Below are 14,109 nucleotides of genomic sequence, written 5' to 3' on the forward strand. Positions count from 1 at the left end.
CCCGGAGCTGAGCTTTGCACAGAAGGGAAGGAGTTGACTCAGAAGCCCAAATTTTCGGGCCCCCAAACCACTGTGAGCCCATCCAGGGAGCTGCAGCTTTCCCAGCACAAACGACAAGGCTGTAGGGCTGTCCCCAGCCCAGCCAGCTGCGAGAAGCACAAGGGTACGTTGTTCCTCCCCAGCACCTCCAAGCACAGCTGCTTTGGGCTCCCTGCCTCAGCATTCTGCTCCCATCCCACGCTGGATGGGGTCCAGGTACGATCCCACAGAGCACTTGTCACTTCTCTCCTTGCCTTGCAGCCTGCTCACTGCTGCCTTGCTCCATCCTGCAGGCAGCATCACCTCCCGCTCCCCCAGGTCTCGCACCCCGTTGGTGCTCCCGCTCCAGCTGGGAGGGATCCCAGCACAGTCCCACTCCCCCCAGGCCTTGTCCCCCGCAAAGTGTCACCCTTTGCCTCCCTGCCACCCTGGTGCTTTGTCCACGTTCCCAGTGGAGCAGCTCTGCCCCTTTATCTGCTCACTGCTCCGCATCCCACGGCCGCCCTGCTCTGCTCCCTGCGCTGCACCGCCTGCTCCAGCAGCCCATCCCGCTGCACAACTGGCACAGCAGCAGGTGCCTTTTCTTGCTCGGAGCTGTTGTACAGAGGCCAACTCCTGTTTGTGAAGGCTTTTTTTGTCTCTGCTGGGTGGCGCAGCCCAGCGCTGTGGTCTGGGTTTGTCAGAGGACAAGGTGTGTACAAATATTTTATACCTCGATGTGTTCCTGTAAATAGTGTAACTTATTTCGGTCTCATGATGTATGTTTGTTTGGATTTTTTCCCAATGGATGTGTTTGTTCCTTGCCTCTTTGTCTTCACAAATAAAGCGTACTGAAAGGAAGAGACAAAGCAGTGATGACTGTTATGGGGAAGAACAGAGCTGGCGCCCGACCTGATGCGCATGGCCTGGGAGCTGCGAGGAAGTGACCGTAGGGGAACCGGGCCCTCAGGGACTGCAGGGATGTCCGTGTGCCTCTGGGATGTGCCTGAGCTGCTGCCTGGGCTCAGTGAGCCAGTGCTGAGCCGGACAACAGCGGCAAAATGCATTTGGGGGCGCTCCACCCTCCGAAAAGGTCCTTGAAAGCATCCCGAGGAGGCGAGAAAGCCGGAAAGGGCTGCAAGGTACATCCTGTGTGAGAGGCTGAGGACCCCCGGGTTGTCTGAGCTGCAGGAAATGGGGCTGAGAATCTGTCCCACTTCTCGTTGTGGCTTCCTAAGCAGGGGAATGGCACAGAGCTGTCCCTAACTGATGATGGATGTGAAGGAGGGCTCGGACGGGGCGCTGGGAAACACGTCTTCACCAACCACACGTGGGGGTGGTCCAACGCTGGCACGGGCCCCGCGGGGGTGGCGATGCCCTGAGCCCGTCAGCGTCCGAGTGGCATTTGAACAACGCCCCGATGGGCTGCGTTAACTTCAGGTCAGCACCCGATCGGACCCTTCCGGCTGCTCCCTCCAATTCTAATTGCCTCCGCGTTTTGTTCCACCCTGGGGGCCGCCCGGCTGCTGGAGCCCCCCCAGCCCCCCGCAATGCTGCGGGGACCGCCGCCAGGTGGCAGCGCGGGCTGCGGTGCGGGGACGGCGGGCGGCGGCGGCGGCGGGGCCTTTTGCGGGGATGTTGTGAGGTTCCTCCCTCCGTCCCAACCCGTTCTGGGGCCCCCTGAGCTGTGACCGCGCTGCAGTGCCCGCAGAGGTGACGATGTTGGCGCCGCGCTGTGCCCCACGCCGGGGTTGTGTCAGCAGGTCACAAATGTGGGGCATTGTGGGCTCAGCTTCTCCAGCAGGGCAGGTGACAGCAGTGACATCGATCTCCTGCCTGCTGTCCCCCACAACTCGCTGGCATCGTGTCAGCAGCTCACCCCAAACTCGTGGCTGCTTCTTTGTCACCCCAGCACGACACAAAGGCCAGGCTGACAGCACGCTGTGCTCCCTGCAGGACCTCGCAGAGCCGTGTCCCTGCTGCAGGGTGCTCTGTCTCACCCCAGCCGTGGCCTTGCTGAAATCTCGAGGCCAGGAGGAACAGAGGAAAGAGTCAAACTGGTCAGAATGTTTGCAGCAGGGAATTTGAGCCTACCTGCACAGGACGGGTTGCTCTGCGCCCATCGGTACTGCAGCTCAGCGTTCCATTGGTGCCACCTGGCCACGATGCTGGGGCAGCTGCCAGGCACCAGGATGCTGAGCCTGGGAAACAAAAGGGACTGGCAGCGCCCAGCACTCGTGACTGTGCCTGCAGGAATGAAGCTGGGCAGGTGCTCAGCTCGCGTGGCTCAGTGCCTCCTGGGTCGCACACTGGCCCTGCTGCCCAGGGCCACGACATGGCACAGCAGGGCAGGGTGACGTGACGTGAGGGATGGGCACGCAGCCACCTGCCCTTGCTGGGCTGGAGGAGGGCTCTCGTATTTACCCCGCTCTGCCACCATCATACCTCGCTCACTGGTTTGAGGTGAGCAGCAGGGAGAACCTGCGGGGGTCCCCCCTCATCCCAGCACCCAGATGTGGCAGGGACAGCACCAGGCAGATGGGCACCAGGCTGGAGGCTTGGGTGCATCCCAGGGACAGATCCCAACTGCCAGCACAGGGCTGAACCCAGCAGGAGCGTATCCAGCCTGGGTCTCAAATACACCGTCTGAGGGACAGACAGAATGCATCCCTCATGCATCGCTCAGTCCTGCCCTGTGTGTACCAGTGCACTTGGGAAATGGCAACAAATGGGCTGGCACAGCTCCACTGCCCACCCAGCCACCCCTCCTGGGCAAAAAGTGACCCACTTGTGAGATCAGCAACATCTTCTCCAAGCAGCGATGCTTGGCCACCAGCCCTGGGCAGACAGCCTGCTCCCAGACCTGCCACGCGTGGTCACCAGTGAGTGACCCAGCACGGGGCATGGCCACATCTGAGCACCCTACAGGCATCCGCTGCCCTCCCCTCGGCGAAGGGGTGCGTGGTGGGGGTACGTTTCCCTGGGCATTGCTCCCAGGTGGGATCTGCAGCCCTGGGGTTGGTCTGTCCCTCCTGGGCACGCTTCTTGGCAGCAGGACGGAGGTGAACCCACCGCCGTGAGCAAACAACCGCGAGCGGTGGCCGAGAGCAGCGCCCGCACAGCCGGAGTGGGTGAAACTCCGGGCAGCGCCGTCCGAGGCTCTGACAATGATTAAACTGGCCAACCCAGATTTCCCGGCAAGGCAGCGCTGGGCTGGGGCCGATGGTTCATATTATGCAAATCACCTGGATCAGGGAGCATGAACGTTTCGGGGCTGGAATTCCCCTCCGGCCTCCAGATCGCATTACGCCACGCGTGCTATAAAAGAGAGAAGGCAGGGCAGGATCTGCCCATCGGCGCAGCTGTGGTGGCGGCGGGCAGGGCTCGCTCGCTGCTCTCTGGATTTAGCCGCTGCCCAGGGATTACAGCGCAGAAGGTACCCAAGATTTTCCTCTCCGGTGGGGAAGTCCCCCAGCCTCGGCGGCCGCTTTGCTCCCTCCATGTGTGCTGGGAACGTGCTCGGTGCTTTCTGGCTCTTCACTGGTTTTCCCATCGTTGCCTTTTGGGGAGCAGCGAGGCGGTGGGCTCCAGGCGACCAGCAGGATGCAACTCTTCCACTGTGGCCTCGCAGCCCTGCAGCTGATGGGATTTGCTTATTGTACCAACTTGGAGGATGGCCCTGCTCGTGGGGCATCTGTGGGGCTGGGCAGCATTTGATGGTCCTGCAACGTCCATCCCCATGGAGGGGCTGTCTCACCAACAGTGGGACCACCTGCTTACTGTCCCTGTGTGCGAGCACGGATGGGTGCTGGGGAGGGGGCTTTGGTGAGGAGGATGCCACGTCCTCATCCTGCTACGGCTCAGCCCCATGGCAATCAGTGCAGCACTGGGTGGGGGGCTCAGCAGCGGCAGTGCCGGATGGAGGCACGGAGATCGTGGGGTTACAGTGGGCGCTGTGGGTTTGGGTGTCTGGTGCCAGGGCTCACTGTCACCTCTCGTCACAGAACTTGATGGCGGCATCTTGTGAGATCAGCAACATCTTCTCCAACTACATCAGCGCCATGTACCAACCTGAGGAGGTGCAGCTGCCCCTGGATGTGCTGGGATGCCCCGGGGAGGACAGCAGCATGGGGCTGAGCCTCTCCACCAGCCAACCCCTGGCAGAGGGCACAGGTGGGATAGGGCACAGCGGCGGTGGGGTGCAGTGGTGGTGGCGTGCAGGTGGGGTGCCCAGCACATAGGGCATAAATGAGGTGGTGCTGGAAGAGCATTGCAAGGACACAGTCCTACTGGGACAGGTCGAGGCTTGTATCGTGCCTCAGTTTCCCCAGGAGTATTTTGGCTGGAGGGTACTTCAGCTGGCACAAGGTGTGATGGCAGCCCCATATAGCACACTGTGCCTGTGGGACCGGCTCAGGTGCCCAGCCCTACGCTAAGTCTCATTCTCTGTCCCTTACAGACAAGCCGGAGTGGTTCGGTGAGCTCCCGTACTTCTGGACCAAGGTGCAGGTGCTGGAGTGGATCAGCTACCATGTGGAGAAGAACAAATACGATGCCAGCTCCATTGACTTCTCCTGCTGCAACATGGATGGGCGCGCGCTCTGCCACTGCACCAGGGACCAGATGCGCCTCATATTTGGGCCGCTGGGGGATGAGCTGTACGACCGCCTGCATGAGATCAGTGAGTGTCCCGCGTCCCCTCAGTCCCCAGGTCTGGCAGCTCACAGAGTGAGGCCAAGAGCCCTGTGCCAGCCCAGGGCGGGGGCACAGAGAAAGACCCATGCAGGGCTGGGCTCTGCTCCCCTCTGTGCTGAAGCATCACTAATCCCTGTTCCCTGGAACCCTGCAGCCTCTGACGAGCTGAGCTGGATCATTGAGCTGCTGGAGAAAGAGGATGCGGATTCCCAAGAGACCTCCCTGGACAGCAGCCACCTGGGTACGAGGAGGGCCACAGGCTTTTCCCCAGTGCCACAAGGGGTGCAGGAAGGGCTCACCCTCTTCTTCATTTTCTGCCTCCTCCAGAGCTCGGCAATCCCTGTGCCAAGGACTCCCTGGAGGACCTGAAGCCCACAAACCCTTTCCTCGCCACAGACTTCACCTGCTTGTCCGGCGCCATGTCCCCAGGCAGCTCTGACCTCTCAGGTCAGTGCTTTCATAGAGCCATAGAATTTTACCTGGCTCAGAGCTCCCTTTGCTCACACAGAGCTGAGAGAGCACCAAGTGTGGCTCCGTTCCTGGCTGATGCTGGGAGGAGAGGGCAGAGCCCAAGGGAAGCTCCTCGTGCTGCAAAGAGCCACGATCTGAGCCCTGTCCCTGTGCCCCCCAGGGCCCGTCATGTCCCACAGTCCCAACTCGCAGGACTCCGGTGGAAGTGACCTCGACCTCGATCCCATGGAAGCAAAGCTTTTTCCTGAGGGTGAGTTGCTGGGAGAGCAGAGCGTGGCTGCTTCCCATCTTCTGGAGGAGCAGAGCCAGGCAGTGATCTTGGAGCATCTGCCTGCCCCACTGGGATGGGTTTTCTCTGTGCCCTGGGCCCATTTCTTCCCACTGAGAGTGGCGATGGTGCATGGGGATGGTGGAACAGAGCTGGGGCAGTGGGGATCTTGGTGGGAGGAGGGAGGGACAATGCTGGATGGAATGGGAAGACTCTGCTCTACAGAACGGGCTTGTAAAGAGGGTGCAGCCCCTGGTCCTGCTATCTCCAGCCAGCTCTCCCCCTGGAAGGGGGCTTTGAGCCCAGGGTGAGGGAGCCGCAATCTACAGGTAACTAACATGTCCCCTTGTCGGTGTGCAGATGGCTTTGCAGGCAGCAAGAAAGGGGATGGCAAACACGGCAAGCGGAAACGGGGCCGGCCCCGAAAACTCAGCAAGGACAGCAGAGAGTGCCTGGAGGGTCGGAAAAGTAAGCACTGTACGTCCTAACCCGAGCCCTAACCCTTACCTCAGCCCTGGCCCTGCTGGCTCCTTGGTGGGACACGAAGGGCAGCATGGTGCCCGCTGGCTGTGCCCGTGGCAGGAGGACCCCTCCCCTAACAGCTCATTCTCTTCTCAGCCCCACGAGGAACTCACCTGTGGGAGTTCATCCGTGACATCCTGATCCACCCCGAGCTGAACGAGGGGCTGATGAAGTGGGAGGACCGACGTGAGGGCGTCTTCAAGTTCCTGCGCTCCGAGGCGGTGGCTCAGCTCTGGGGGCAGAAGAAGAAGAACAGCAGCATGACCTACGAGAAGCTGAGCCGAGCAATGCGGTGAGTGCCCCCACGTCCCCTCCAGGGAGGGGGACTGCCCACACACCAACGTGAGGGCTGCATCCAGAGCCCTGAGCCCGCCTCTGTCCCCTGCAGATATTACTACAAACGGGAGATCTTGGAGAGGGTCGACGGACGCCGCCTGGTCTACAAATTTGGGAAGAACTCCAGTGGATGGAAGGAGGAGGAGGTGCTCAACAGGAACAAGGAGCTGTAGGAGCCCCGGATCAGCCCCTGGCTCCTTGGCAGGAGTTTGTTGTGTGCAGACGGACTGGAAGCTGCTGCCCCATGCAGCGCATGGCGCTCCGAGCCTTGCGTGGGCACATTTGTGTGTGCTGGTGTCCACCAGCACCAAGGTGTTTAAAGCTAATATTTTGGCTCCAGTAGGTTATTGTAAACCATTATTTCTCTTGCTGGATTTGTACCTCCAACTGGAGAGGCAGTGACTTTGGGACTTTGTCTGTTTCAAAGCCTGGACAAGAACAATGGGGAAGAGAAGCGTGAGTGGCGTTAGGCACTGATGTGATGGCGCAGCAGGCTCCTGCTGGCACCCACCCGTGACTCGTCCCAGCCACCTGCTCCTTGTGGGTGGGTGAAGCCCCTCTGTGCAGCATCTCAGAGCAACGTCTGCCGCGAGAAGATGGAAACACTGCAGAGCTTCACCCGATCCTGGCGAGCCCAAAGAGCACCCAAGGACTGAGTTCACCAGGGCTTGGCTGCGTTTCCAGCCCGGCTCCCCAGGAACAGGCTTTTTCCCTAAGAGTAGCTTCTAATTTATGTAAGAGAAAGCGAATATACAGATATATTTTTTCATGTGTAAGACGTTCTCGCATGATGGCGTGCACTGTAGGGCACATGCATGTCCTGCATTGCTCACGGGAGGTGACGCTCAGCTGGACTGAAGTGATGTCAGGGGGCACAGGCTGGAACTGTGTTAGCCCTGCGAGGGAGATGCCGACCCACCAGGCACCCACAGATCCCTCCTTTTGAGCTGGGAATGTCAGAGGAATAAATTGTTGTTTGGTTGGGGTTTTGTAACCCTGTCTTATTGTGACTGCTTTTGTTGAAGGTGAAGTTGGGACTGAAGATGCCCCTGGGGAGCCTGGCAAAGGCTCAGAAATGCATTTTAGCAGGGGGCTGACTGTTGTTCCCTCCCTCGCTGCCAGAGGCACGGCACGGTTAGGGATCGCCCTTATGGCACTTGTAAAGTTGCAAGGTGACTTGTGCACAAGGTGTCACAAACAGCACCTGTGCCAGCTGCCCTGGGCTGTGCTGCCTGCAGGAGCTGGAGCTGCCCCAGCGCGTGGCCACAGCTTGCAGGTGGGGCTGTGCCTTACAGCCAGGATGGATTTAGGGATGGGAGAACCACAGGCCCTGCTGCAAGTTGTCGCTCCCAGGCTCGTCGCGGCTGTAGCCCCGGGCACCCCACGCCTCTGCTGAGCTGCTGAGCCCACCCAGTAGGAGATCCCAAGAGGGAATTCGCAGTCAAAGTCCTGGGGATGACAAAGTGATGGATGAGAACGAAAGGCTGCCCTTATATCCCGCCGGGCCGCAGCCCCCGGGTGCACCAGGAGATGGGGCCTCCTGCTGAGGTGAGGAGAGGTCCCACGTGTGGTTGTGAGCTGGGCTGCAGCCACCAGCGCTCTGCAGAGCTCCTTACGCAACCCAGCGCTGGGAACGGGTTCTCCTGGCTGCTCGGGGCCCATCCTGACCTCAGGCTGCACCGGGAGGCAGGGAGATGCTCGGGATGCCCACGCAAACACCGCGTGCAGCACGGGACCACGGCGGTGGCACCGGGAGGGGGACAGTGATGAGGAGAAGCCGGGAGCTGCGCCGCGGCTGCCATCCCTGGCGGGGAGCTGAGGGCTGTGGGCGAGGTGTTTATTCTCCCTCCATAGATAACCCCAGCAGGTTGGCAGGCAGAGCGCAGCGCTTTGTCACGCAGCCCGCTGCCTTGCCAAGCGCGCCCTGTTTGCTCAAGCAGTTTCATTTCTTTCCCGCTGCGGTTTGTGTTACCTAACGAGCTCGGGACAATGTTTAACCAGCCCTTGGCAACAGCAGGAACCCTGTCTGCCTCGCCTCGCCGTGTCCCCACTGCCACCCTGCTCAGGTCCGTCCTCCCCAAGGCCCCGTGCCATCGCAGGCGGTGAGGGGGCAGAGCAGGGCTGTGTGCTTATGGGATGGGGCACACGGTCCTGCATCTCCTTTCGCGGGTCCGAGGATGGAAGGGGGCTGAGGCCGCTCCCATGTGTGCATACAAACACACGGAAACCTCTGCCGTGACCTCCATGCCTGCGCTGCGCCAAGCCGGCAGAGCCTCTGGCACGAAAAGGAGATGATTTATCTGAGCGTTTATTTTCCTCATCTCACAGGAGGTGCCCAGATCCCACGGCTGTGGCAAACCATGGTGAATAGAAACAGAGCATTTTCCACCTTGTGCACCAGAACTGCTCCCACCAGGTGGTCCCAGGTGGAATGCAGGGCTACACACAGCTCCCACGGAAATGCCTTCATCCACCTTCAAGGCTGTGCATTAAAATGGGGTTCTGTTTTCTGAAAACCCCCGATCCCAATGGGAACATGAGGGTGGTTGGCCCTGGCCAGCTCTTGCCTGGACCCTTGTTCCCAGAGCACACTTCTATGTGTTTCTCTGTGGTGGGATGTTTCTCTGGTGCCCCTCTCCCTGGGGCACTTTGTCCAGGTGGGAATCAGCCCTTCGGATTCTGGGAGCAAGAAAAAGTTCTTGCTCCTTGGATTCTTGGATTCTGCAGAAAGAAAAAGGTGTGTAAAGCTGACAAGGTTTGGTCCTGCTGGAAACATCCGATGAAAAGCCTTGGGAACCAACCTGTGAGGCATTTATTGCAGCCCTGATAAGAAGCACTCTCCCTGCTGCGTTTCACTCCAGTCCCTGACCAGCCCCAGGCTTACTTCATGCAACCCAGGCTAAAACCTGCTGGGTCCCAGGGCAAGTTGTAGCTATGTGTGGTTTGGCACGGACAGAACCAGGCTGCAGAGCTCCCACACTTTGCTAAGAACACGGTCAGTGCTGTGCCATTTGGGCTGCCCATTGCTTTGGGTGCCTTTCCAGCAGTGGGTCAGGCTACCAGCTCAGCTGGCATAAATACACCCAGGGAAAGTCTCCCTGATGGGCATCCAATCTGTATGTGTGAGCATGGAGGGATGGGTTGATGCTTGGACTAGATGATCTTCGTGGTCTTTTCCAACCTTAACGATTCTACGACACCCCTGAGCTGAGCTGAAAGCAGCCGAGCAGGGGATAGCAGTGGGGATTGCTCTGCCTGGGGACAGATGTCCCTGCAGTTGGGTACAAGTGAGGTGCAAGGGTGTTGTGTGGGAACGCTCCTCCCTGCTGCACAAGGGAGGAAAGCGGTTTGCTGCTGACTGCATCGCGGTCCTGCAAAGAGCCTTGTGGTTTAGGGCTTAGCAGCTTTAGGTGATAGGAAGAGGGGACATGCTGTAAGGGTGTGGAACAGTTATACAAAAGGAGAGTAATGGGGAGGGAAGGGCTGACAGCCGGGCAATGTGTGCTCTATAGCAGCAGGTAGGACGTGGTGCTGGGGGTTTGCAGCAGGTCTCTGTTGGTTTCAGGGCTGGGTGGGCACCTGTGGGGCCGCGTCCCTCTTCCCCTGGTCACAGCCATCACTGGGGCTCACAGACCACGCTCCCCCACCTGGCAGCTCAGGGGTTCCTTGCCTAATTGCTGCCAGCAGCAGCTGCCCCGGGGGTGCCTGGCCCTCCCAGCAGAGCTGATGGTAACTCCTCTGTTCAACCCTGGGCTGTTTGGTTGTTAAACAAGAGGGCGGCTGTTCCCGCTGTCGGAACGGGGAAGCAGTGGCTGCCTGGAACCAGAGGCAGCAGGCTGCCAGCAGCTGGGCACACGGGGGGCACTGCAGGGCACCGGGACCACTGGGGCACACTGTGAGTCCCCACCAGCCCTCACCCACCCAAACCTTCCCATCACGCCCACCCATGGGCTTGGTTCCTCTGCCCCACACTCTGTTTGCTGTCCCCCTGGGGCTGAGGCTCTGCCCTACGTATGTGGAGCTCTGGCTGGCCACGTGTCCACAAGATCAGATGTGGGGCTCAATCCTCCCCATCTCACATTCCCTGCCCAGAGATTTCCCCTCCTGCAGACAATGGCACATCACAGGCTGCCCAGATGAGGACTGAATGGCCTCTGGCACCCCCAGAAGGATGGTGCTGGTTGGTCTTGTCTCCCTTTCCTTCCCTCCACCACTTCCAACAAAGATCCCAGTTCTGTCTCATGGTGAGACAAAAAGAAATTTTCATTGCATTCTTGTTTCTTGGCCAACTCTAGCCTTTGTTATCCACCAAACATGCCATGGAGCCTGGCACTGCACCAACTTGCAAATGAAGTCACTGGAAAGTGCAGGAATGAGGGGGCAGGACCTGAGGGTCCCATGTGAGGGGCAGGTTGGCTTTGGTGCCTAAAGCAATCCAAGAAGATTTCTGCCACACTTTGAAGATGTGTGGGGCCTAAAGCCATGAGTCCTGCCAAGGTTGCCATGGGGGAGGGAGGAGGATGGGGACACTTAGAACCATAGAAATCCCAAGTTGGAAGGGACCCACAGGGACGGCTGGACCACCACACACGGATGATGGAAGGTAGCATCACCCTGCTGCGGCTATTTCTGGCTGAAAGTGTGGGGGAGCAGAGACAGGAGGCGTGCCATGAAATGTCTGTCCTGCCATGCCATGTGGGACAGGACTCTCCTCCTCCAAAGCTTCTGGAAAAGTACAGCCTCAGAGAGTTTAGGTGTGCCCCAGGGCCGCCGGTCTGAGCGATGGATCCCATGACTGGCCACGAACATCAGAAATTTCCAGCTGTGTGTACCGGGGTTGGGGCCGGAGGTGCCCTGTGCAGCGGGCACACCCCACTGAGCCTGAGACATGCTCATGCGTCAGCTGTGCTCTCCTCCAGAGCCTCAGGGTAAAGGTCTGCTGGGGCGGAGGTGGCAGAGCTCCATTGGCCTCCAAAGCAGGGGTAGCCTGGAGGGATGAAGATCCTGGGGGGGATGAGTTGGGTGGGGGTCCGTCCTGGCCATCCCATCACAAAGCTTTTGGTGATGTCCCTCCACTTCCAGCAGATCCCACTGGAAAGGCTTTTCTCACACGCAGACCCATAGAATGGAGGTTCCAACTGCTAAGAATGGAGAAGACCTCTGAGATCCCCACCTCACCCCACCGCTCCCCTCCCCACTGTGCCCCCTCAGTGCTGCATCTCCGAGGTTCTGAACCCCCCCAGGGACAGTGACCCCACCACTCCCCAGGCAGCGTTTCCCCATGCCTGACCACTCATTCCTACGTCAGAGTGGTGGCAGACCCCATGGGACCCCCAGGCCATCCACAGCGTGGGTGCTCCTCTAGTTTTTGCCTTCAGGACTTTGAGCAAGCAAGTCCAGACCTGAGCCTGTTTTCGGGCACAGGGTGGGTCCTGCAGGAGGATCTCATTGCTCCAGGCCTTTCTGAAAGGAGCCAGGTTTCAGAGCGCGCTTTGTGGGCACAGCACGGTGAGTGGCTGCTGGATCTTCACCAGCTGCTGCAAGTCCCGGCGTTCCTCTCTCAAAATTCCCATTGCATCCAGCAGGCGCAAGCCCTCACTCTGCCTGGCAGCAGGCTCCTGCTGGTGCCTTTCTGGGGTTGGGGTCAAAGGTACTGGGATCTAATGGGATGGACAGAAGGTGGTCCCCACTCAGCCTGTTTCCTCCCCAGCAAGGTGGTGGCACCCAACAGCCGGACCCCCTTCCAACCCCAGAGCTGTGAGGGAGAGGCAGTCCCACCGTGGTGTCCTGGGATGTGCCTCAGCTCTGGGGTCCCTCATCGACCAGGGGAGGAGATGTGCTTCTGGAGGGGCTGTCCGTAGGCTGCAGCCCCATTTCTTGTGCACAAACCACGGCCCTGCAGAGTCCCCAAGGCTGGGAGCCCTTTCCAAACCATCCTCACATCTCTGCAGCTGCCTCAGCCCAAGGGTCGCTTTGTGCCCTATGCCTTTACCTTCAGGCACTGAGACCTGTCCCTCTCTCACATCCTCCCTTCCCAGCAGTGACGGTGGCAGGCGGTGGCAGGCAGCCAGCCCCACCTGCCTGACAGGTAGAGCAGGGTGGGGGCAGGCTGCTGGCACCCGCTGAGCTGTGCCCTGCCCTGTGCTGCCAGGCGCTGCTCACCGCCCTGGGCACGGGGAGCTGAGCACCCCCCCATGTCACCCCAGGGGCTGCATTCACTGCCCTGTGGGGAAGCTCAGAGGAAGCAGGGTGCAGGCGTTACCCCGATCCGTGCACACAGCTGTGCATGCAGCTACAGGTGCCCACACACATCTAAGGCTGCACGCGCAGTGCGTCGTGCTGCTGAATGACAAACACAGAAGCTCAGCAGATGTATGCAGCCTTACTTCACGGGGGTACGTGCAGTGTGTTGCATGCACGTGGCTGCATGCACAGAGCGAGCTGCAAACATGCGCAGGCTGCAAGCATGCACACGCTGCACAGCCTGACCCCCAGCACGTGCATGTGTGGGTTCTGCAGGACACGGGGCCTCAGACAGCAGGGTGATGGAGCTCACTTAGATGCAGGCAGTGAGCAGCTTTACCACGGGGCACACAGGCAGGCTGGGCTTCAAAGCAAATGGCTGCAGTTGGGCAGTGGGGACGGCCGAGGGTGCAGCAAAACAAGACATGCTGTGCAGCACCTTGCTGACATGCAGCAGGGATGGGGGGGCAACTGCTCACCCTGGAACTATAGCAGCTCTTTGGGAGTCCAAGAATAGATGCTACAGCTTGATCCTCCGTCCTCAAATACCCATTGTAACCCAAGGGAAGAGGCACCCAGCACCAACAGCTCGGTGGGTAAGGGGACAGGGAAGGGGCTGCTTCTCTGTGTCCCCAGGACTGCCCCACGCCATCCCTGGGGTGACGCTGAGCTCATTTTGCTGTGGTTCCCCTCCCCGCTGCATGCCAGGTGCTTTGTCACAAGGCAGGAGGAGTGGGAACAGGTTATTCAAGGTCTGCATGGCCCAGGGCGAGGGCTGCTGAGCTGGGGGGGTCAGGGCACAGAGCAGGGCAGGGGGTGCCCAGGCAGGATGTGACCCCTAATGGCAGCCCAAGGGAGGTGGGGGCTCAGCAGCCCAGGGCCTCCCAGCATTACAGCCATGGGGGGCAGATGGGGGGAGCAGGAAGCCACCCCCACCCACGAGGTGTGGCTGGGAGGCTGAGCAATCTGCGGGGTGTAATTAGCATCACAGGTGGATTGGGGTCAGGAGGGGTCACAGCGAGGTCAGATCTGGGGACAGATCTGGGGGGAACAACAGAGCGCCCCTCGCTGGGGCCCTGCAGCACAAAAACAGCCCAGCAGAGTGGGAAAGGGCCTGGCTGGATCCCTCACCATCATCCCCCTGGCCTGGGAACCTGCTGGTGGGTTCCAGTGAACCAAAAAGGAAAAATAGAAGGGAAATAGGAGGGGGCATCCCAGTCACCAAAGCATCCTCCATATTCGGGTTGGATATTTGGACAAATTTATTCTCTGAAAGCGCGGTGATGCATTGGCACAGGCTGCCCAGGGATGGGGGCTCGCTGTGCTCAGAACAATGGGGACGTGGCACTGAGGGATGTGTCAGTGGGCACCGTGGAGTGGGGCTGGGCATGACTTGTTGATCTGTTGGTTTATGAGCTGTGTCCGTTGGGCTGGTGGCTCAGGTATGGGAGAGAGACTTGGACCTGACCCTGGAAACCCTTGGAAATCCTGGGATTCCCTTGGAGGGTGTCAGGGTGGGAAAGTTGGTGCCACGTGGTCTCTGCAGTGAAGATTTG

General features: G+C 59.8%; 1 protein-coding gene across 3 annotated transcripts; it reads left to right on the plus strand.

Moving 5' to 3' along the window:
* Positions 1-3,351: 3,351 nt before the first annotated feature.
* Positions 3,352-7,290, plus strand: ELF3 (E74 like ETS transcription factor 3). 3 transcript variants are annotated; one of them, XM_048925630.1, is made up of 9 exons: positions 3,352-3,454; positions 4,023-4,191; positions 4,478-4,699; positions 4,868-4,954; positions 5,041-5,160; positions 5,345-5,434; positions 5,813-5,929; positions 6,071-6,266; positions 6,363-7,290. In XM_048925630.1, the coding sequence occupies exons 2-9, from the start codon at positions 4,029-4,031 to the stop codon at positions 6,481-6,483; spliced, it is 1,116 nt and encodes a 371-aa protein (XP_048781587.1). In that variant the 5' UTR covers positions 3,352-3,454; positions 4,023-4,028; the 3' UTR covers positions 6,484-7,290. The 3 variants fall into 3 exon arrangements, with proteins under 3 accessions (XP_048781587.1, XP_048781586.1, XP_048781585.1); XM_048925629.1 differs by lacking the exon at positions 3,352-3,454 and having other exon boundaries at positions 3,467-4,191; positions 5,813-5,920; XM_048925628.1 differs by lacking the exon at positions 3,352-3,454 and having other exon boundaries at positions 3,470-4,191.
* Positions 7,291-14,109: the final 6,819 nt, after the last annotated feature.

Source organism: Lagopus muta, chromosome 24 (assembly GCF_023343835.1).
Source record: "Lagopus muta isolate bLagMut1 chromosome 24, bLagMut1 primary, whole genome shotgun sequence".
Lineage (NCBI taxonomy): Eukaryota > Metazoa > Chordata > Aves > Galliformes > Phasianidae > Lagopus > Lagopus muta.